We start from the raw sequence: 24,604 nt of genomic DNA on the forward strand, positions 1-24,604 counted from the left end.
GTGAGAGGAGTTGATAGGAATTTAAATCCAGATCCCCAAAGGAAACATTACAAAGGTCTTACTCTCTAGCTTGGCGTTTTCCAAAATCTCCATCAGTAAACTCTGGTCCCATGGTGGGCACCTGCACTCTAGCACCCTTCATAATGCATCCCCTTCCCCAGACCTGCTTGGGGCAGCAGCTGGGTGCCCAGCAAACAGCTCAGGGCAGCAGGTGTGATGCTGACTTGAAGGGTGTCCAAGAAATACCATCTTTTCCCTGCTGGAGCATCAGTGCTGTGTGATTCTGGACGATTCAGAACACATTAGCACTCACTGCTTGGTGCTGGAGATTCAGAGACGACTAGGATACATCCCAGCTGGCCTTTGAGGGGCATTCAGTCTCCTTGGGGAGAGGGATACGGCATAAATGTGCTCCAAGACAAATTAAGAGGAACATTATATAAGAATTGGCAAGATGCCTCAGGGTGTTTGGAAAGAGAATCACCAGATCAGTGCAGGGAGCACAGCAAAGGCTGGACAGGGTGCCCAAGGGAAGGGCTTTGAAGGACGAATGCAGGGAGGGGAGGAGGGATGGAATTCCAGGCAGAGAGCACAGCCTGAGCAATGCCCTGGCAAGGGTGAGGGTGTGGGGCACGGCTGCGGAATGCGGAGCAGCCTGGAGTGGTTGGAACATGGAATACTTAAAGATGAGAAGATCGGAGGGCTGGAGTAGGTTGAGGTCAAATCACGAAAAGCTCTCCGTGTCTGGCTGATGAATTTAGTCATGATTCTGTGGGTTAGTAGAGGTGCTGAGCATTTGTGAGCGTGTTGGGGAGTGACCCGGTCAGATGCGCCAGTTGGTGCGGTCCGGCTGGCTGATAGAGGGGAAAGGGAGTACAGATGGAGAGGCCCGAGGCAGGGAGGCCAGCCTGAGGCTACTCTGATGGTCCCAGCAAGAGACAGCACAGCTTGAACTAGGCCGGTTCCCATTGGATGGAGACGTTTCCAAACCCTGCAGCCTCAGACTCCTTCCCCTGGCGAGCCACACCCCCTCATTCTGCCAAGCCTCTGTCTCTGCGGTGCTATCCCCCTGTAACATCCCTCTCCTCTCTTCTCTTACCCCGGCTGTCTCCTGCCTGGTGCCCTGGGACTCACTCAGCTCAGGAACCACTTCCTCCAGGAAGCCCGGGTAGAGTAAGCTGCTCACACTTGGGTGTGTCTCCCTCTCTTGGGCCGCTGTGGAGCGCGATCACTCATTCGTTGTCTCAGGGTGCCCCGCACAGCAGGGAACGTGGAACGTTTTCCTTGTACATGAGGCAGAAAAGGAGGATTAGGAGAACGCTGGGAAGGGAAGGTTTGGCCTCACCTTGTGCCATGAACACCAGAGAGACACAAAGTGTGCTGTTATGAGCCATAGGTTCCACCACAAACAACTACTGGGCTTGGGCTACAAGGGTGCCTTTGGGTGTCAGCACGAACGCCCTGTAAAGCTGTCCGGGGGATGCGCTAGATCCTGGGCTTCACCAGCCCTGCAGCAGGGTCACGGTGGCCGAGCCAAAGGCCTGGCTCTTTCTGGAGAGAACAAGAAGGGAGGAGGAGGTCTAGAGTGCGTCAGGCCGGTGGATGGGTGGGGAACGTATGGAGAGAGGGGGCTTATTAGAGGTCTGGACCCGCTTGTCCCGTCTGTGACCGAGGCACGAGTGCTGTGCTCTCAGGCTAGGTTCTGCCGTGTGTGACAAGAAAGCTCTGCTGAAGCCCCACTGAGTGACCCCTAGTGGGATCTGGAAGCTGCTGGTGAACGGGGCAGAGGCCGGGCGCTCTGTCTCCTGACGGGCCCCGAGGCACTGGAGGGCCACGCTTTACACAAGGGGAATCAGACCTGGCAGAGAATTGGAAAATAAAAGTCCACAGGGCCACTTGAAAAAAAGCATTTGGGTCAAATGCCTTGTAAAAGGTAACTGGATGGCTGACTGGCCTGTTTGATGTTCGGGCTGCTGCTGTGGTGGACGGGGGAAAGGGCGGGCGTCTGGGGCAGGCTGAGGTTGTTTGAAGCAGGAGGGAGAGAGAAATTTACCTCGGAAATTTCTCAGTGGTAATTCTGAGAAATTTGCCTCCTGGGTTTCTCTCTTACCCAGGACAATAACTCCATGCCTCTGTGCCTCAGTTTCTCCACCTGTAAACGGAGGCCAGTGTGATAAAGAGGTGCGAGGGAACCTGGTTCTCACACGGGGCCACATCTGGTTTCCAGGATCCGTTCTTAGAGGAAGGCAGTCGGGTGGGATGCAAAGCTTTCTGGGGCTTGGAATTCAGGAGCCCGGGCTCTCGGTCCACGTGTGACCTCAGGCAAGGCCCTTGCCCTCCCCGGCCCTCGCTGCCAATACCCGATAAAGAGCGCGGGTCCACCCTCTTCTAGGGGGCTGCGTATGGTTCAGTCACAGAATAGAAACCCAGGACGCCTGGAGCCCAGCCCAAGGGGGGGACACATTATACATGCCCTTGTTCTTAGACGTAGCTGATTTATGGGGGGAAAGTGATAAAATTCCTTGTTTTCTGTCACTGTGAAGAACCAGGTTAAAGGACGTTGTATATATGCTAAGCCACCAGTCTGAAGACAGTCATACTGATCCTTGAGAAGCTAATTATGTGCAGTGTCACCTATATATCAGCTCAGGCTTCCTGGCTGTGTGGCTAACAAGCTGTGTGACTTTGGGCAAGTGACTTCAGTTTCCCTTGCCTCAGTTTCCCCAACTGAAAATGAAAGAATTGGCCCAGAGGCTGTCTCAGGGCTTTGCAGCTCTGAGCTGCCAGGAGCCTATGATCATTTTAATACATTGTATGTGTATGTGTGTGTGTGTGTATGTGTTGTTTGTGTGTGCACTTCTAACGCAGCCCGCAGTAGTTCTAGCCAGGATGGAGTCTCTCATAGCCCCAGCTATCTATAATTAGATAATTATAGTGATAATTGTGCAGATGCTTAATATTTGGCCTTTACTTCACCTGTTTGCAGGGTGTTAGAGCTCCTAACAACACAGTTGAGGATTTGTCAGTTTCCATTGTCCTGTGGGCAGCTGGACTCCAGAGCTTGGGTGAGAAAACTAGACTAAGATGTTAACCTGTCAGGCTGCACATCGGAGTTTTAATTTTACGACATTAAAAGGAAGTCATCATTTAAAAAGCCACAAGTAGGGAACTACAGGAAGAGATTGCCTAGTTTTTCCCCTCTGTGATTATTTCCAAGAACATATTAAACTTTTGATTCATTTTTAATTTTTTTTTAAAACCTCTAAATTAAAAACCAATGTATACACCTCTTTCTTCCTCTGGCCCAGAGCCTGAAAGGAGCAAGACATTCAGTAATCATGTGTGGAATAAATGAATGAGTATCTTGACTTTCTCTACCTGGAATTTTAGTCTGATAGGAACCTCAGATCAGAGGTGGCAAAATGGCAGCCCATGGGCTGAGACTGGCCTGCATCTGTGTTTTATTTGGTCTGAACATTGTTCTTAAAATATTTGGATCATGTGTCAATATTTAAAAATCAAGAGCTTCCACAGAAAGTTGAGCAGATCTAAAAACACCACCCACGTTCTTACACGGCAATAATTCGCTGGAGCAGAGTAGTGTGGAGGCATCGAAAGCTCCAGTGTGCCACAGTCCTCCCCACTCCCAAGCGTTAACAGCTATAATTTTATATTTAGGCTAAGATCAGAGAGTGTCTAGAAATTCTTCCTCCTTAAAACTAACACTGACTTTCCTGTCAGGCGATAATAAGAAGATCGCCCAGGCATTAGTCACTGCCCTCCACATGCAAGTAAATTTCCAATTGTAAGTAAGGACCTGAAGGCATGCTCCAAGTCATGTATATTGTACCAAAGCTGTCTCCTAAAGCAAATCTCACCCGTAACCCACCGGTCTTTGGAGTGAAGATGTACATGTGATGTGTGTGTGTAAATACAGATTCCCCTCATGCAGAAGCGATATCTGTCTTGGAGGAGCAGACTGATGCTTCCCTTTGAACTAACTATAAAGAAAGCACGTGCCCAGCAAATTTACCCTGTGCAGACCTTAAGATTAGGAGAATGAGACTTAAGTGCCTTAAAGTTTAGGTGGTTCCAATTACCAGCAGGCATCGTGGACGTATACGACCTTTACAGGAATGTAGAGGCTAGTTATCGACTATTCTTTGCTATTCAGTAAAGTGGACCCCACTTTAGGATCTTGATTAACCTTAAAAACTAAAACAATACATTGTTTTACACATGTGCTATAATTGAGACTTTTCTCTCATTTTACTCTGCTTCCCCCATTTACCTTCCGTCTCCTCAGTTATTCCGAATTAGAGAGGCCTTGGTGAGGTCCTGGTCTTAGCACACTGCCTGGACACATAATAGTCACTCCATGGATGTTTGTTGAACGAATAAGAAATGAAGGAATGAAAGATACATTTCTACACGTACATGTTCAACAAATACTCTCCTGGTCGAAGGTGACAACAAAATGGTTGTGGGAACTCTTTCCTCACCAATTGGGTAGACTGGGTGTGAGAGTCAGTTTTAGGTTCTAATAGTCATCCAAGGCAGCATTTTCTTATACATTTAACTGCTCCATGACGAATTTACATAATACGGCACCTTACTCTGTAAAACAAGACACCATATTAAATCTGGCCAGCTCTAGCCTGCCCAATCTCAGCATCAATTTTGGCCACTGACACACGAAGAGCCTGTGTTCTCAGCATTCCATGGGCATTTAATTTATTGCATTGGCCATTTTTGTAATTTTTCCCTCAATAACATAGTCCATTTTTTAAAAATTTATTTATTTTTAATTTATTTATTTTTGGCTGCGTTGGGTCTTCGTTGCTGCTCGTGGGCTTTCTCTAGTTGTGGCGAGCAGGGGCCACTCTTCATTGTGGTGCACGGGCTTCTCATTGTGGTGGCCTCTCGTTGCGGAGCACGGGCTCTAGGCGCACGGGCCTCAGCAGTTGCAGCATGTGGGCTCAGTAGTTGTGTCTCACAGGCTCTAGAGCGCAGGCTCAGTAGTTGTGGCACATGGGCTCAGTTGCTCCGCGGCATGTGGGATCCTCCTGGACCAGGGCTCGAACCCGTGTCCCCTGCATTGGCAGGCAGACTCCCAACCACTGCACCACCAGGGAAGCCCCATAGTCCATTTTAAATAACGCCTTTTTTGAGATGTAAAATTCATAAAATTCACCTGTTTAAAGTATATAATTCAGTGTTTCTTAGTATATTCACTGAGTTATACGACAATCACCATAGTCAATTTTAGAACATTTTCATCACCTCAGAAAGAAACCTGTTCCCATTAGCTGTCACTCCGTCTTTCTCACCTTCCTCCTCAGCTCTAGGCAACCATTAATCTCCTTTCTGTCTCTGCAGATCTGACTGTTCTCTGGACATACCATATAAATGGAATCAGACACTATGTAGTCCTTTGTGACTGGCTTCTTTCACTTAGCATGATGTTTTCAAGGTTTCATCTATGATGTAGCACGCACCAGTACTTCATTTTTTTTTGTTACCAAATAGTATTCTGTTGTATGGATATACCACACTTTATTTATCCATTTGTCACTTGATAGACATTTGAGTTGTTTCCACGTTTGGGCTATTATGACTAATGCTACTATGAACGTTCATGTATAAGTTTTTGTGTGAGCATATTCTTTTATTTCTCTTGGGTATATACCTAGGAGTGGAATTGCTGTCTCATATGTAACTCTTTTAATCTTTTGAGAAACTGCCAGACTGTTTTCCAAAGGGGCTGCACCATTTTACATTCCCATCAGCAGTGTATGAGTGTTTCAATGTCTCCACATTCTCGCCAACACTTGTTTTTACTTGTTTTTTTTATTATAGCCATACTAATGGGTGTGAAGTAGTATCTCACCCTGGGTTTGATTTGTGTTTGCTTGATGGTTAATGATGTTGAGCAGCTTTTCATGTGCTTACTGGCCATTTTTATATCTTCTTTGGAGAAATGTCTATTCAGATCCATTGCCCATTTTTGTATTCTGTTATTTGTCTTATATTTTGAGTTTAGGAGATCTTTAAGTATTCTGCATACTCGATCCTTCTCAGATATATGATTTGCAAAAACTTTCTCCCAAACTGTGGGTAGTCTTTTTACTCCACAGTTTCCTTTGAAGCACAAACATTTTCAAGTTTGATGAAGTCCAATTTATTTATTTTTTTCTTTTGTTGCTTATTGTTTTAGTATCATATCTAAGAAACCATTGCTTAATCCAGGTCACAGAGATTTATGCCTATGTTTTCTTCCAAAAGTTTTATAGTTTTAGCTCTTACATTTAGGTCTTTGATTTATTTTGAGTTAATTCTTGTATATCATGTGAGTTCATATGCTGTTTTTGAAAACAAGTTAAAATGATAAATAATCATGAGTTTAAAAAACATACAACTGTCTTTGGTTTTAATTGAAAATCACGTTATAGTTCACTAAACGCACCATTTGATGGAATGAAAATAAACTCCTAATGAGGCTGATACTCTCAGTATTTACTTTGAAAATCCAATAAGCTAACAATTGTTAGAAAAGGCCTTTTTAAAAGTCAACTACTTTCAATAAAGATAAGTGAAACTATACTTTAACATGCCATCTAAGAAATATTTTAAAAATACATTAACAACATCTTCACTCCCCTATTAGAAGGATATGGGCTTCAGTTTTAACACCTAAATGGTTCTCAATCAGGGGTGATTTTGCACCCCTACCGGGGATATCTGGCGATATTTGGAGACATTTTGGCTGTCACAACTTAGGAGAGGGGTGGTGCTACCAGCATCCATTAGACAGAGGACAGAGATGCTGCTAATCAGCCAAGATTGCATAGAACAAGCCGCACGACCAGGAATCATCCAGCCCCAAGTACCTCTTGTGCTGACGTTGAAAACCTTACTTTCCCCCCCAAGTTTTATTGAGATATAATTGGCATACAGCACGGTAGAAGTTTAAGGTGTACAGCATAAAGACTTGACTTACATACATCATGAAATGATTACCAGTTTAGTGAACATCCATTATCTCATGTAGATACAAAAAAAAGAAAAAGAAAAAAATGTGAAAACCCTACTTTGAATCAGTGGCTTCTATCAGATATATTCAAAAAGAGATGTGAGTTTGCAAACCCTTTTCCCCTCAGTTACAACCTCATGGGTTTCTCCCATCATGATACTGAGCCTTTTGGAAGTCAGAATGTGCCCCAGCACCTCACTGCCATCAAAATCCTTTATGGTGACAAAAATCTCTCAGGTCTTCCCTATGGGGATCATTGGGAAAACACTTGCTTTCCATGCTTAATTCATTTTATATTTGTATGTGTTCCTTTTTTGAATTTTAAGATATATTGGGATAACACATCCCCTGTCCAACATACGTATTTGGGTATCCAACCTACTGGTAAAAGGTATTTTATCTGATTTTAGAACAGCAACAACAGTCAATAATAATTCGTGTGCTCACTGTATCAGGCGCTGTGCTAAGCGCTCTCCTGCACTGTCTAATTTACTTTTCTCAACAATTCTGAGAGAGTGACTGTTATTATTCACATTTTACAGCCAGAGAAACGGAGAAATGGTGAGATTTGCCCAAGATCATGTTGCTGGAGACATCATTACTCCAAGTCAGGGCTTAAGCCTGCTGTGGGGTTAACTGTGACATGCTGGCGTGTCACAAAGAATTTGATTACTTATTATGGGTAATCACAGATGGACACTTGCCGACATTTAGGCCGTGCCCTCACTCAACTGGGCTACAGTAGATGTACTTTCACTGAATGGACACACACTAGTAGCCACAGGAAATCCTGTCTCACCTGGGACATACCCGTGGAAATGTGGCTCATCTGTGGACCATCAGCCATCCTCCATATCACGGTGGACAGTGTCTGAGGACTGCTGCTTAAGGAAAACTAGGGTATCTGTGGCACCACGTATGTTCTTGACACTCATCCACAAATCAGTCAAGGCTTAATCTTCTACCTATTGGCCGTCCTCTCGTAATGTGCTCCAGCTCCCAAATGTCCCTCCTGACTTGCGGCCTAAATCCATTTGCACATACACCAGCCCCACTCTCCGAGCCCCTGTGTGTACCGATCAGAGTGCTAGGCCCTGCTCACCTCAGCTCTCCCAGAGTTGGGCTCACACTCCAGTCTCCTGATATTGCACCCACCGCTCTTAGTGGAACAGCACAGTGGTAAACTATCTTGTAAAAAGAACAAAAAACAAAAAAAAATCATACTGCAGTCAAACAGTAGTATTTCCCTCCCAAGCTTTGTCCTTCTATGTGCCAGGCACAGAGCTCTCTTCATATAGCTGATAGCATTCCCCTCTCAGAGGGGGCTTTTAGGAAAGGATTTGAAGTGTGAGTGAGTGAGTGAAGATATGCATTTTGCTGGTACAAAGATTGGAGATGGAACGGCTCTCGAATTTAGCCATTTTGGGGGTGCAGCAAGAAGTGAGGTGAGATTCTGCTCACGTCAGCCTTCCCAATATCCTCCTGACCTCCCCGAATGAAAGGGGGTGGGGAGAGAGCAATGATCTAACTAGAAGATTGCCCTCTTCCCCCAAATCTGAAGAAGGACCCTGGTTTTGGTTCTAGATTTGGGCAAGTCTTTCTTTGCTCTTGGCCTCAGTTTCCTCTTGAAGGGACCATGCACGCGTACACTGGATGATCTCTAAGCATCCTGGCAACGGTAAACTTCTTTGAATCTCTGCGATACTGAGTTAAAGTGAAGCCCATGTGATTCAAATCCACCCTGATTAGGAATCTGCTTTAGTAGTGAGCCCACACCTAGAAGCCTGCCCATGTTTGAAGAAGAGAGCACAGTGATTGGTTGATGCTATCTTTCTTGAGAGACCCATCTCCATGGGCAACGTTCAAAATATTTAACAGCCAGCAGGCATGAGCACGACAGTCAGGAGGGTAGAAAGCAGCTGGTAGGGCCAACCAGGGCTGCAGCCTGACAGCATGCCTGGCCCTTCCTTCAGTCCTGCCCAGCTTTCTCTGCTTGTTTTTTGGGTCTGCCTCTTCCTGCCTGATTCTGCATCCAGGGCCCTAACTCAAACTCCCTGGGCTGCTTCTCTCCCCAACCACTTTCTACACAACGGCTGTAAATACCCTCATGCATCCAAACACCAACTTAATCCTATTTCTCCCTCAGCAGATGCTCTTGGAGCCCTCCGCTGTGCTCAGCCCCTGGTCAGCTGACCCCTCACCCCCTTGCCTTTAAAAAAAATGTTAGAGGCTGGGAAACAGGTATGGTTAAGAGACCTGAGTCCTAGCCTAGCTCTGCCCCTGTCTGCCAGTGACCTTGGGCAAGCCTCTGCCCCTCCCATGTTGTTAGTTTCCTTACATGTAAATGAGCAACTTAGATTGAGCTCCCCGTTTTTCAGTGATGAGTTTCTGGAGGAATGCAAGTCTTCAGCAGCTGACTGCTCTCTCTCTTTCTCTCTCTCTCTCTGTGCACCTGCCCCGCAACTGCCACTGTAGAATGCACTGCTGCCTGCGGGCCTGAGGCAGAAGGATCAGACCACCAAGGCGCCCACGGGCCCCTTTAAAAGGGAGGAGCTCTTGGATCACTTGGAAAAGCAAGCAAAGGAGTTTAAGGACCGAGAAGATCTGGTCCCCTACACAGGGGAGAAGCGAGGTACTGAACAATGTTGCACTTTTGAGTACGTCATTCCCCATGATCATTGAGTGCCAGCTGTATGCCAGGCCCTGTGTTGGGCCAGATGTGACTGGGCCTCCTTGCCCTCATCCCTGCCTGGCCCAAAGTCACAAACCCAACTCCAAAAGCATCGGCGCATGGGGTAGATTTAGTGAAGTTTTGGGGTAAACCAGGCCCGTAACACTTTCCCCTAAGTCCCCTTTAACTAGGGTGTCCTGATTATTTTTCATACAAACCTGATACTGTCAAAAGGGAAAGAAGGAACTATTAAAATGGTATCAGGACATGAGGCCCAAACAAGGCCTGTCCCCTCCAAACCAGGAACAAGAGATATCCTGTCTCTACCCTAATTATCCCTTCTTTTTCCCCAAAGTTCCTCTGTCTGGCAGCTGCAGCTTCCCTTCCTTCATCTGTCCCTCTAAGACTCTCTGCCCCAGCCTAAGGCAAGCCATCTAGAAGACTCCGGGGAACAGAGAGGCACTCCGACTATCCAACCCTTCCAGAACTTCCCCTACACTCCAAATCATCCTCCTGTCCTCTGGTATCGTGCTCACCCTTGCTCACTGCCCTGCTGCCCCACAGGCCTCTTTCTCTTCCCCAAACACTCCAAGCTCTTTCCTACCTCAGGACCTTTGCACGTATGCCCTCTGCATGGAATGCTGGTCCTCTGTCCGTCTCCAAGCTGGCTTCAGGGCTGGCTTCTCTCTTCTGTAAGAGGCGTAATGGTTAGAAACATAGCCTGGACTTGGGTCTACTTTGGCTACAGTCTTGGCACTACCCCTTACTAGGCTGTGTGAACTCAAGTACATTTGTTTGTTTGGCCATGCCACACGGCTTACAGGATCTTAGTCCCCGACCAGGGATCGAACCTGTGCCCCCTGCAGTGGAAGTTCAGAGTCTTAACCACTGGACCGCCAGGGAATTCCCTCGAGTACATTTTTAAACCTGCTGTGCCTCCATTTCCTTGTCTGTAAAATGGGGTTGATGAATATTACCAGCCTTCTGAGGGAGTTATGAAGATTGAGTGAAGATATATATATAAAGCACTTAAAACATCACCCGGGGCATCATGAATGCTATGTCAATATTAGCTATTATTACCCTTTCGGTCTCAACTGTACTGTCTCCTCTTTCAGGAAAGCCTTTCCTGTCTACACTGTTTAGGACATTCCATCCCTTCAACTCCCCCTTGGTTATTCTCCATCTCGGGAGCCTGTGTGTGTTCTTCAGAGCAATTCTTATTTTATCATTATGTCTTTATTTACACTGGCCTGTAAGCTCCATGAGGCAGGGACTCAGCTGCTTTTGCTTACACAGTTCCCCCAGCACGCAGCACAGGGCCTAGTGTACAGTAGGGCTCAGGAGAGAGGTGTTGAATGAATGAATGAGTTCAAATTAAATATATGCATAATGGATCTTATAGGCTTTTTCCTTCAAATATAAGCTCCATGGGTACAAGCACCACATCTGTCTAGTTCATTGTTATATCCCTATACCTCAAAAAACCTAGCATGTAGTAGGCACCTAGTAAATATTTGTTGAATGAAAGCATTAATTCTAATTAATTAATTAATTCGTTAATTAATTGTTTGTTTTCCACCTCTTCCATTCTCCTCACCCCCAAGAATGTCGGCATGATGCGCCAAGGATCCCTGTCTATGGCATTTTTCTCTGTGTCCCTGTTGTATTAGCACAATGCTGCACAGAGTAGCTGCCTGATAAATAATAAAATGAAAGAGCAAGCAGGTGTGGGCATTTCAGGGAGGACTTCTAGCCATCCCAGCGCCTGGAATTGAAGCTCAGTCCAGATTTTACTGAAAACTTGGAAGGTCAGGGAAGCCCAGGAGACATCTGGATTACAGAGCTTTGGAAGAATTGTGTGGTCTGAGGCACCCTGGAGCTGGCGGCAGGGGAAGGGGCCCTTGACCGTAAGGGCTGGGTGTGCCTTGCTGAGAGCATAGGCACAAGATGGTTTTAAGCAAGGTACTTGTACCATGAGGAGTGATTTCTGTGCAGCAGGTAAAGATAATAAAATCTCTGGATTTCATGGGGCCTTAAAACTCCCACTATCCCCCCTACACATTTGAAAAATGGGGAAACCAAGGCTGTGAGAGAGTCAGCAGCAGACCTGAGTGGACAGTTGGTGAGTCATTACTGGCATCTGCTCCCTTGTGTGCCCATCCCCCTCCCAGGGTAGGAGCTGGAGATGAGATGGGGGATGGGGAAGGGAATCTGGGCGATATATAAACCAGTCCTGCTGCCCCTTCGCAGAGTGCTGACCTGGCCCCGAGCCGGGAACAGCTCTCCAGACTCCCAGAGCCTGAGTGCCCTCGTGAAAAACCAGGCTGACCCAAGGAGGGTAGCTAGAATTTATTCTATTTTCATATTATGACAAGCCTAAAAGGTTTTTCATCATCATCATCATCACCACCACCAGCATCGTCATCATAAAATATTTACATGATGATTGTTGGAGTCCATGTATATTGAATAAGTACAGTCTCAGCAGAGAGTGTGGGAAAGGAGACCTTCCAGCTCTAACAGGCAGACACAGGGCCGTTCAGTCCAGCTCTACTGAGCACTTGCCCCATGCTGGGCCTAGAGAGAGCCTAGGCTGAGGGGAAATAGCATTTCAGGCACTACAAAACCCAGCAGGATGTGGTAAGAGCCATAAACTGGTGCAAAGTCCTGAGGAATTTGGATTTTCCCTCACTCTCATTCAAGTGGGGGAATCAGAATAAAGTTCCATGCAGGGTATTTTCATTATACAGATTTGGCTGCATGTGCTGAAGAAACAAGTAAAATAAGAGAGACTTAAAATGCAAGTTTAGTTTTCTTTCACTTAGTAGAGCTGCAGGGTTAGGCATTCCAGGGCTTGTAAGACATCTTCCTTGGCATTAGGAATCAAGACCCTTTCCAGTTTTTCATTCTGCCATCCTTGTAATATATTCTTGTCCTCATGGTCCATCTGGCTGCTGAGGCTCCAGTCATCACACCCACATCCCAACTAGTAAGATGAAGGAAGGGAAGACGTCTGAGTCCCTCTTATAGTGTCTTAGAGTCACCACCCTCATGGAGGCACCTGCTGCAGGAGCATAATAAACCATAGGTCTTAAATATTTACTGAATGTTCATCATAGTTACTGCATCAGTCATTTTCACAGTTCATTTTCCTTTTAGCCATTTCGTTTTCTTTTTAGCCATTTTGATTTGCTGTTTTCCAGATGCATCTCTGGTGAAGGTTATGATACATTTTCTCCGAGATGACTTTGCTGACTGTTCTGCTTGTATAGTAATTGATCTTTGGTGTAAACAATTTATTTATTTATTTATTTATTTATTTTTATAAATTTATTTGTTTATTTTTTGGCTGCGTTGGGTCTTCGTTGCTGCACATGGGCTTTCTCTAGTTGTGGCAAGCAGGGGCTACTCTTCATTGCAGTGCACGGGCTTCTCATTGCAGTGGCTTCTCTTGTTGCGGAGCACGGGCTCTAGGCGCGCAGGCTTCAGTAGTTGTGGCACACGGGCTCAGTCGTTGTGGCTCGCAGGCTCTAGAGCGCAGGCTCAGTAGTTGTGGCGCATGGGCTTAGTTGCTCCACGGCATGTGGGATCTTCACGGACCAGGGCTTGAACCCATGTCCCCTGCACTGGCAGGCGGATTCTTAACCACTGTGCCACCAGGGAAGCCCCTGTAAACAATTTAAATAACAAAACAAAGTAATACTCTCTGCTGAGAGGTAGGCACTGATCCCATTTTAGTGAATATCCTTCTGAACATTGCTCTTCCCACCCCTCCCCACCTCTGGTCCAAGTCACTGTCATCTCTCATGTGGACTTTTGAAGGAGCCTCCTAACCATCTCCTGGCTTCCATCCTGGCCCCACTTCAGGCTATTCTCAATCAGTAGCCAAAATGAGCAGGTTTTTAAAAATTGAAGTAAAATTCACATAACATAAAGTTAACTATTTTCAAGTGAACAATTCAGTGGCATTTAGTACACACACAATGTGGTGCAACTACCATCTCTATCTAGATCCAAAACATTTTCATCATTCCAAAATAAAACCCTGTACCCAATAAGCAGTTACTCCCCATGCCCCTCGCTCCCGACCCCTGGCAACCACCAATCTGTTTCTGTGGATTTACCTATTCTGGATATCTCCTATAAATTAAATCATACAATATGTGACTTTGTGCGTCTGGCTTCTTTCACTTAGAATATTATTTTCGAGACTCATTCATTCCCTTTTATTACTGAATAATATTCCACAATTTGTCCATTGACGAACATTTTGGTTGTTTCCACTTTTTGGCTGTTGTGATTAGTGGTGCTGTGAACATTCCTATACAAGTATTTGTCCGGGTAACTTTTGGGTATATACCTAGGAGTGGAATTGCTGGATCATATGGTAATTCTGTGTTTAATTTTTTGAAGAACTGCCAAACAGTTTTCCCAAGCAACTGCACCATTTTACATTCCCATCAGCAATATATGAGGGTTCCAATTTCTCCACATCCTTGCCAACATTTGTTATTTTCCATTTTGGTTTTTGGTTTTTATTATAGCCATTATCATGGTTGTGAAGTGGTATCTCATTGTGGTTTTGATTTGCATTTGTCTAATGACCAATGATGTTGAGCATCTTGTCATGTGCTTGGCCATCTGTACAGCTGACTCTCCATATCCGCAGGTTCCATATCCGCGGATTCACCCAACTATGGATCAAAAATATTCAGAAAAATTCCACACAGTTTAAAAAGGCAAAACTTGAATTTGCCACGCACTGGCAACTATTTACATAGCATTCACATTGTATTAGGTATTATACGTAACCTAGAGATGATCTAAAGTATACAGGAGGATGTGTGTAGGTTATATGCAAATACTATACCATTTTGTATAAGGGACTTGAGCATCCAATCCCTCTCAGATACCTAGAGGCAATTGTATATCCTCTTTGGAGAAATGTCTATAAGTCCTTTGCCCATTTTTAAATTGGGTTGTTTTTCTTTTTGTTGTTGAGTTGTAAAAGTTCTTTATATATTCTGAATGCTAGACCCTATCAGATATATGATTTGTAAATATTTTCTCCTCTTCTGTATGTTATCTTTCCACTTTCTTGATAATGTCCTTTGATACACAAAAGTTTTATTTTGGTTAAGTTCAATTGATCTATTTTTCTTTAGTTGCTTATTCTTTTGTTGTCATATCTAGGAATACTTTGCCAAATCTAAGGTCATAAAGATTTACGCTTATGTTTTCTTCCAGGAATTTTATAGTTTTAGCTATTATATTTAAATCATTGATCCATTTCCAGTTGGTTTTTGTGTATGGTATGAGATAGGGGTCCAGCTTTATCTTTCTGCTTGTGGATATCCAGTTGTCCCGGCACCACTTCTTGAAGAAACTATTCTTTCCCCATTTAGTGGACTTGGCACCCTTGTCAAAAATCAATTTGCCATAGGTGTATGGGTTTATTTCTGGACTCTCAATTCTATTCCATTTTTTTATATGTCTATCCTTATGTCAGTGTCACACTGTTTAACTTTGTAGTAAGTTTTGAAATCAGGAAGTCTGAGTCCTCCAACTTTGTTCTTTATCAAGATTGTTTTGGTTATTTGGAGCCCCTTACAATTCCATATGAATTTGAGAACTGGCTTTTCCATTTCCAAAAACAAAGGAGGAGGGCCATTGGAATTTTGATAAGGATGGCATTGAATCTGTAGATTGCTTTGGGCAATATTGCCGTTTTAATATTGTCTTCCAATCCATGAACTTGGGATATCTTTCTGTTTATTTAGGTCTTCTTTCATTTCTTTCAACAATGTTTTATAGTGTTCCATGCACAAGTATTTCACCTCCTTGGTTAAATTTATTCCTACGTATTTTATTCTTTTGGATTGTATTGTAGATGAAATTGTTTTCCTAGTTTCCCTTTCAGATTGTTATTTGCTGGTGTACACCACTTATTTGTATATGTTAATCTTGTACCCTGTTTTATTGTGTGTGTGTGGAACATTTGCTGCATATAACATCATGTCATCTGTGAACAGAGATCATTTTACTTCTTCCTTTCCAGTCTGGATGCCATGTATTTCTTTTTCTTGTCCATTTGCTCTGACTAGAACTTTCAATACACAGTTGGGTAGGAGCAATGAAAGCAGGCATCCTTGTCTTGTCGCTGGTCTGAGGGGCTCATTTCCTCACTCTGTCAGGGCCCAGCTCGCAGGTCATCTTTCCTGACCATGCTACCCAAAATAGCAGAGCCCACCTCACCCACACCCCAGCCTGGAACTTCCTAGTCTTTTGCTTGGCTTTATTTTCCTTTGTGATTCCTAGTACTATCTGGCATCTTTACATGTTTGTTTATTATCTGTCTTCTTTCACTAAACTGTATACTGTTCACTGCTGTCCCCCTAGCGCCAAGAAAGGTGCTGGGCACATAGGAAGTATTCAGTAAATATGTGTTGCATGGATAAATATATATTGATATATGTGCAGTTTTTCATAAATGGAATTAAATAATTCATGCTATTTTGTAAACTTGCTTTTTCACACAAGGTTTTGTCTTGGGCATTTTCCTTTCTTAGTAAGTAGAGATCTCCACCATCCTTTATAATAATAACTGCTAGAACGCCATCGTGTGGATGCCCCATAATTGCTTTAACAATCCCTCTTGGTGCACACTGCAGCGACCGACCATCCTCTTTGCTCTTTGCTCTCTCTCGTTCAGTTATGAGTCTGACACTGTAAAAATATAGTGTCCCAAGAGACATTATATTTTCTCCCTATGCCTCTTTTAATAATCTGAGTGTATTTTATTTATTTGGCTTAGAAATGTTTCTAAATTTTTCTCTCATACCAGAATGCTTGTTTAGAGTATTCCAGACCCTGGCATTTTATTATATTTTTCTTTTGTATTTTTTCCTACTTACAGATTGTTAAAATTAATAACCAATGTTTTCAGTAGTGAGCAGTCTCCTTTGACCAAGTTATAAAGTTCTTCTTTTCAAACGTGAAGCGTGCTTTGTTGGAGATCTCTGATTCCCTTTCTTTGGACAAGTTTGGCACCGGGTCCCCAGAGGGAGAAGTTTTAATGGAATCTCGGCATCGAGGGATCCACAGGGCTTTGGGACGGTCCACCCAGGGCCCCAGTGCAGCTGCACTCCCTGTAATGGGCACCCCGTGTGTTTTCAGGAAAAGTCTGGGTCCCCAAGCAGAAGCCGATGGACCCCGTGCTGGAAAGTGTGACACTGGAGCCGGAGCTGGAGGAGGCCCTGGCAAATGCCTCGGATGCGGAACTCTGTGACATCGCAGGTAAGAGGCGTTCCTGATGCTTCCCCACGTCCTCCAAAAGCGTTTGACCCACGTCTGCAGGCGAGCCTTGGATGGTTTATTTCAACATAAACACCCTCTCTGTTTCTAGCAAGGACTAGAGGAGGTAGAACTCTGTTATCAAAAACCGAAATGAGTAAAATGGAGATAAAACCAAAACCCTTCCCACCACGGAGCCAGCTGTTGCTGCCATGAGACCCCATCCCAGAGCGATGTGCAAGGCAGCCTGGGCCCGTCACCAGCCATGGCATCAAATCCTGCTCAGGCCGCCTGGGAAGAGACGATAGAGGGGGGCAGACAGAGGGCTGCCGGCATCTCAGGTCCAGGAGGCTCACAGAGGGCTGGAGCAAGTCATCTGATTTTACCATTTTGCACAGCTTGGAGAGCCGGGCTTTGAGGCGATCACCCCACATCTCATATTTGTACAACACCCTCCATCTTCATGTATGTTTCCATGTGATCTTCACAAACAGCCCCTAAAACTCCAGAAGGTGGCCTGATATCCAGAGCTTTTTGCCACCTGCTCTTTTCCCCTTTTTACTGTCTGGTCCCTGTCCCACTCGCCCATGTCCCTTCCCCCCGGGGTGTCAGGCTCTGGCCACAGTGTGCCCACCATCATGCTGTGCTCCCTGGCCCAGTGAGGTAGCTGGTCTTTTTCTTCTGCAGTCTTGGGGGCTACTAACCCTCACCCAGATGATGACAGGAGTGTGGATGGGGTAGGGAGAGACTCAAGGCAAGTGGGAAGGGGAGAGGAAAGACAGGGTCAACTGTGAGGTCAAGGGAGGAGCCCAGACCTGGCTCCAGAGACTAAGTGGACGTTGGTGCCATTAATGAAGGTGCGTTAGTCTGCTCACGCTGCCCTAACGAAATACCACAGGCTGGTGGCTTAAATAACAGAAATGTATTTTCTCAATAGTTCTGGAGGTTAGATGTCCAAGATCAAGGTGTCCACAGTATTGGTTTCCTCTGAGACCTCTCTCCTTGATTCCAGATGACCGTATCTCATGGTGTCCCTCTGTGCATGTGTCGCCTTGTGTCCCTTTGTATGTCCTAATCTCCTTCTTGTAAGTACACCAGACAGATTGGATTAGGACCCACCCTAACAGGCTCATTGACACTTAATCACTTCTTTAAAGACCTTATCTCCAAATATAGTTACAAATTCTAAGGTACTAGAAATTACTTTATTCAACATATTGGAGGGACAAATCAGGACAAAATCAACAATTTTGGAGGGACACAATTCAACCATAACAGTGGGGGAGGAGCGGGTGTAGGGGAAATATGGAGTTCAGTTTGGGACCTTTAGAGTTCAGGGTGCCTGTGGGCCACTCAGTCAAGGGCAGTTGTACATGAAAGGCTTTTTTTAAAAAATTATTTATTTATTTATTTATTTTTGGCTGCATTGGGTCTTCGTTGCTGTGCGCAGGCTTTCTCTAGTTGTGGTGAGCGGGTGCTACTCTTCGTTGCAGTGCTCGGGCTTCTCACTGCGGTGGCTTCTCTTGTTGCAGAGCACAGGCTCTAGGCAGGCGGGCTTCAGTAGTTGTGGCACGCGGGCTTCAGTAGTTGTGGCTCGCGGGCTCTAGAGTGCAGGCTCGGTAGCTGTGGCGCACGGGTTTAGTTACTCCACAGCATGTGGGATCTTCCTGAACCGGAGATTGAACTCGTGTCCCCTGCATTGGCAGGTGGATTCTTAACCACTGCGCCACCAGGGAAGTCCCTACATGAAAGTCTTGAGTTCTGCAAAGGGTCCACACTGGAGATAGAGAGGTGGGTGTCATTAGCATCATCAAGTTCCAGGCAGAGGGCCTGGCAGTAGTGGGCACCCAGGGCTCTGGAGGCAAGGGCCCTGGCCGAGGTAGAAGCCTTTGGGAGAGGAGTGGAAATGGGGTGAACAAAGCCACAGTGGAGGCCAGGTAGCCACAAATGGGCTGGGAACCAACGGCCAAATCAAGATGGGCAGAGCCTAACGCAAGAGCTAGGGAGACAGAATGAGGGTTCAGGGCTGGCCGGGAGACTCAGAGGTGAAGCCAGAGGCCAGGTGAGCCCGCCAGTGCCAGGGAACTCAGCCGGCCGCAGTGTCTTCTGCTTCTCACATCCTCCTGCTTCTCGTGGGTGTTGTGCACCAGTCCTGATGACATTCTTAGGAAAGAGGAGGAAGGGGCACCAAAGCCAGGTTGCAGGGCCTAAGGAGTAAAACAGGAGAGCCAATGTATAGACCCTCGGTCCAGACAACCCTTTCCTAAGGAGGCAGAACATTTGGGAAAGGACAAAGGGCAGTGGCTTAAAGGGTGTCAGGGCTGAGAGAGAAAGGTATTCATTTTCACTATGAAGTACATAGCAGTGAGGAGGTCACGTGGATGGAAATGGAGCACTTAGCTCAGGATACTCAACTGGTTTGCTTGTCAGAAACCACACAAGTTGCATTAGATCCACATTAGGCTCGGGTATTTTGATGGAACCGTCTCCCTGATGCGGGGTCCCCTTGAGTCCCGGTTAATCTGTGCAGCTGGGCGGTGGGTGAGTGAATGGTTGTCCAGCATCTCCACACTGACTCACCCCAAGGGCTGTTTTTATCCTGGTCCTTCTCCTCCGATCACCCTCCATGACGTCACTCCCCTTGTTAGGCAGCTCAGAGGGATTATCAAATGACTCTGCTGTCAGTGCCAAAATAGAGCTGCAATGTTGTGCTAAATTTCTGGGTTGATATCCTGAAACTATTCCTCTTTATTTTTATTGGCGTGACCAATTATTAGTATCTGTTCATGATACCATACGCTTCCGCTGTCCGGAAAGGAGAGGGGTGCTGCAAGGCGACATCACTGTTCACTGGCTAACCTTGGACACATGTCGTTGTTTGTCAGCTGTTTGCAAGGTGGCAGTGGAAGGAGGCGCGGAACATTTGTTGACCACCTATGTCCCAGCTGCTGTGGGAGTTGCTTTCCATACCTTGCTGCATTTATTGACCACAGCAGTCCTATGAAGTGAGTTTATTGATGTCCCCATTTTTCAGAGAGGGGAAGTCGGCACAGTGAGGTTATCCTTGCCCACGGGGTTTGAACCCAGGCAGCTTGGTCCCACTCACAGCATCACCACCCAGTACAACCTGGATTAAGCCCTCCAGGGTAGGGGAATGGAAACAGGGTAGTGAGAGGGGGTGCATGGCAGAGTCTCACGGAGTCGGCCTGGGGAGGATGGGGCCGAATTAGGAAAGGCTCCGGATGTCGCACAAAAGCATTGACACCCGGGCCTGGGGGAGTGTTGGAAGAGGCCGGATGAAAGCAGGGGCTTGGGCAGAGAGGCGGTGGTGTTCGGAGGACGAGGGGATGTAGGAGGCAGGCCCCAGGTAAGGCCAAGGGCTGAGGTGGACCGCGTCTGTAACGTGGCTCCGAGAGACCAGCTGTTCCTAGAGCTGGGTCAGAGGCCAAGAGGCTGAGATGACGAGACGACGCCAGGCTTTCTGGCCTGAGGCATCAGAAAACAGAGCTGGGTGCCTGCAGGGATGCAAGGAGTGAGTCAGTTTAAGAGATGGAGGCGCTGGAGGCAGGACAACTTGTCGGAGTGCTGGGTGTGTTGGGGGGAGTAGCTGGAGCCCCGAGTGGATGACTCATTAGGGAAAGCACAGGAGGATGTGCTGGGCACAGGGTCTTCAGGTCATCTCTGCTCCCCACAGCTCAACTCCCAGGCAGAGCATTTCCATTAACTAAGCCTCCGACTGCTCTGGACCAATCGTAAGGAAGCAGCCAGGTTCCTGCCCTCGAGGAGCCAAGGCTAAACAAACACTGAGGCCAACGTGGAAGGACAAGTGGGAGTGAGTGTTGTAGGGAGAAAGGGCCGAGTGAGGTGGTGAGGCTGCAAGATGAGGGTGGGGACCGAAGCTGAGCCGAAAGGAGGAAGAGTAGAGGTGAACTAGGCGGGGAGACGCATCCTAGCGGAAGAGGGTTTGAGCCCTGGTCCGGGAAGATCCCACATGCCGCGGAGCAACTAAGCCCATGCGCCACAACTACTGAGCCTGCGCTCTGGAGCCCGCGAGCCACAACGACTGAGCCCATGTACCACAACTACTGAAGCCCGCATGCCTAGAACCTGTGCTCCACAAGAGAAGCCACTGCAATGAGAAACCCACGTATCACAACGAAGAGTAGCCCCCGGTCGCCACAACTAGAGAAAGCCCGCACGCAGCAACGAAGACCCAATGCAGCCAAAAATAAATAAATGAAAATAAATAAATTTATTTTAAAAAAAAAGAATGAAGCAGCAAGCAATGTTGATGTGCTCTTTTTCTCTATCACTCACTCCTGGTGACATGGAGTGTGCAAAACCAAAAAAGGATAAAGTCACGATTTGGTGCTTAGGGCGGGAGAGGAAATACTGGCTTCAGAGCCACCAAGCGTTCTGCTCAGCAGTGGAGATTTAGCTTGGCCTCTCCCCTTCCTCCTTCCCTCCCTTTATCCCTCCCTCCTTCCCTCCTTCCTTCTTAGAACTCTAACCTCCTCTGAACTGCAAAGTCGTTTTATTTCTTCTTAGGGCTGCTATTGACATACATTACCTCCTAGAATATACTGTTATCTGTCCTTAGAATTCTGAAGTTGAGGGCAAGTTTTAGAACTTTAGACCTGTTGGTGACCTAGTGTGTAGCGGTGTGGGTGGGGACACTAACTTAGAAGCCAGGAGGGTCCTCACCGAACGGTCTCTGACCAACCATTTCCCTCTTGAGCCTGCTGGAAAAGTGGGGACCGACAGTAACTGCCCTGGATCCTTGCTGTAAAAATCAAACAGCATAAGAAGATGAGAAATTGCCATGTGGCTATTAAGTCCCATGTGAAGGTAAGAGATCAGCCTTCAAACATAGTCCATTTTACAGGTGAGAACACCGAGGACCCAAAAGTAGAAGTGACCTGGACAGGGTTACCCAGCAAATTGGTACCAAGGCCCAGACTGGAGCCCAGGTCTCCTTCCTCTGTCCCCCAGCACTTCCTTGTAACCTTCCTGCCTCTGCCTTCTCTTTCTGGACCATTACAAGAAGCTATTGTCCAAGCACAAAATGCATTTTCCATTTTCCACCTCTCTATACACTCTAAGCAAGACCAGCCAGCCATATGAGGTTACATCTTTCCTATGATTCCCAGCAACCTTTCCAAACTGTTTTTCCAAACTAGAATCCCAGCAGCAGCCCAGAACCACCACCAAAGCCGCTCTCTGTATGGGAGCTGGAAGAGCCAGCTCCAGAAGGTGACTCCAGGTGATCTGATTCACCTGCTGCTGACTCAGGCTTCAGCTCCCTCTGCCCACAGAAATGCAGCCTAAATTAAAGCCCAGAGAGCTCAAAACAGTGCAGATGCCTCTCTCCGTACCAGTTCTCCTTAGCGATGAGCAGGCAAGTCTAATTTTAGCAGAGAAGACTCTTAGAATGTGAGAAACAGAAGGTACTTTGAGATCATCTTGTCTTGTGGTTCGTAGCTCCCACTAAGCATAAAAAATCATCCAAGGAGATTAAAAATACATCTCCAGAGATTCGAATCAGTTTGTCCAGGAGGAGCACTGGTATTGTCGTAAAGCTCCCGGGTAATTTGTATATGCAGCCATGATTGAGAACCAGTGGTCTGGTCTCACCCCTCATTGTACAGAGGAGGCTGAAGCCCAGAGAGGGGAGGGGACTTACCCAAGGTCACACAGCATCAGGGGCAGAGTCAGGGCTGGAACTTGGTTCTCTTGAGTCTTCACTAAAGGCTCGCTGTTGTCTCTCTAACTAGAAATCGTGTCTAATGAAATGGCCAGGGGAATTTTTTTAAATGAGCAAATGTTTACCAAATACCATCTTCTGGAAGAGGTAGAAGAGAGATAATATTCTTCCCTGACCTCTGGAAGCCCACAGTCCAGTAGGGGAAGCATGCATGTACCCAGAAAGCTCTAACACTGTGTTGACTATGTACTGTGATAAGGACACCAGGTGCTGTGAGAGAGCTACAGAGAGAGAAGGTAGAATCCAGGAGGACTCCCTGGGGGAGGAAGCATTATTCCAAACTTAAAGGATGGGGAGGTAGAGTTGTTAGATCAAATATAGTATGCTCAGTTGGATCTGAATTTCAGATAAATGATTAATAAGTTTCTAATATAAGAAGGTCTCAAATACTGAATGGGATGTACTTTTACTGGAACATTTTTCATTGTTTATCTGAAATTACAGTTTAACTGGGTATCCTGTATTTTTATTTGCTAAATCTCAAAACTCTCCTGGGGGGCATTTCAGCAGTGGGCAGTGCCGATGGAGAGAGGATTGCCAGCAGACAGGCAGCATTGGCAGAAGCAGGAGCATCTGCTGAGCAGCGACCATTTGTGTTGCCGGAGCAGAAAGGGCGTGGGCAAGGGACAAGGCTATTGAAGCAGGGCCAGCCCCGGGGAGGGCCAGTGAAGCCAGGCTCTGGAGTCACAAGGCACCATCTTCCCAGGCGGATGCTGCACCATCCTCATGGTCCTGCACGCCCATCCCTCCCCTCTAGTCAGTGCTCCACATTCAGCCTGAGTAACAGTCACAGAACTTGAGTCAGACCATCTCACTCCCTGCTCAGGCCACACCTAGAAAAAGACATCTGAGCCCTTTACCTGGACCTAGAAGACCCTGTAGGGTGTGACCTTGCCTATTTGAATAAAATCTACTCCAAAGGGTTGTTGTGAAGATTAAGGGGGATGGCATTAGGCAGTGTTCTCAACCTCGGCTGCCTGGTGAAACCACCTGGGGAGCTTTAAAAAAGGCAGATGCCCGGCCCCAGCCCAGGGATTGGGGTTTAATTGGTCTGGGGGAGTCTTGGGCATCAGGAGTTTCAAAAGATTCCCAATGATTCCGATGCACAACCAGACTGAGTGTCACTGATGTACAGTGTACTCTCTAGCCCGACATAAGCATTTGGTGAGGACCTGTTGCCCTCTGCCACATGTCCAACTTCATCTCTATCCATCTTCAGCTTCCCCCTCCCTCCCTGGCCTTCCACTCCCCAAGCCTAGGGCTTCCCACCCGCCATCCCTCTGCCCAGAATGTTCTACCTCCTTTCTCTTAACTTGGCCAACATCTATATTCATCTCTCTCATCCCAAGTTTCTCTGTTCTCTTCTCCCAGAGCACACTGAACTTTTTCTTTACAACACTTAGCATACTCTGCACTTACGTTTTTAATTGTGTGGGTACCTGCTTAGTTTCTCATTCCCAGCAGACTGTAACCTACGTGGCAGAGCCCCTGTCTTTCTTGTTCCTCACCGTCCCCACCCCCCTGGAGCTGGACACATGATGCTGGCACTCGGTAAATGTCGAACAAATGAACGGATGAAAGAATGACTGATCATGGGGGGATGTGGTTAGGTTTGCCTTTCCAGAGAGATCTTTCTGGCTGCTCTGTGCTGAATGCTGGTGGGGGAAGATAGGAAGAGACTGAGGCCAGAGTACCAGTGATTCCACAGCTGTGATAATACAGGCGAGAACTGATAGGGCCTTAACCAGGACAGAGGTGATGGAGTGGGAGGTGGGACAGATGAGAGGCTCTGTATAGGAGGGTGAGGATTTAGGGGAAGGGGTGCCATGTGACTGAGGGT

At 46.5% G+C, this 24,604-nt stretch overlaps 1 protein-coding gene across 2 annotated transcripts in view; it reads left to right on the forward strand.

Annotated features, from left to right (window-relative positions):
- The window catches only part of TMOD1 (tropomodulin 1), a 103,090-nt gene that overhangs the window by 29,414 nt on the left and 49,072 nt on the right, over nt 1-24,604 (forward strand). For both annotated transcript variants that reach the window (XM_059925131.1, XM_059925130.1), the window contains exons 3-4: nt 9,509-9,665; nt 16,884-17,003. In XM_059925131.1, coding sequence (XP_059781114.1) covers nt 9,509-9,665; nt 16,884-17,003 — 277 coding nt within the window. The remainder of the gene's footprint in view (nt 1-9,508; nt 9,666-16,883; nt 17,004-24,604) is intronic.

This window comes from Balaenoptera ricei, chromosome 6 (genome assembly GCF_028023285.1).
Source record: "Balaenoptera ricei isolate mBalRic1 chromosome 6, mBalRic1.hap2, whole genome shotgun sequence".
NCBI lineage: Eukaryota > Metazoa > Chordata > Mammalia > Artiodactyla > Balaenopteridae > Balaenoptera > Balaenoptera ricei.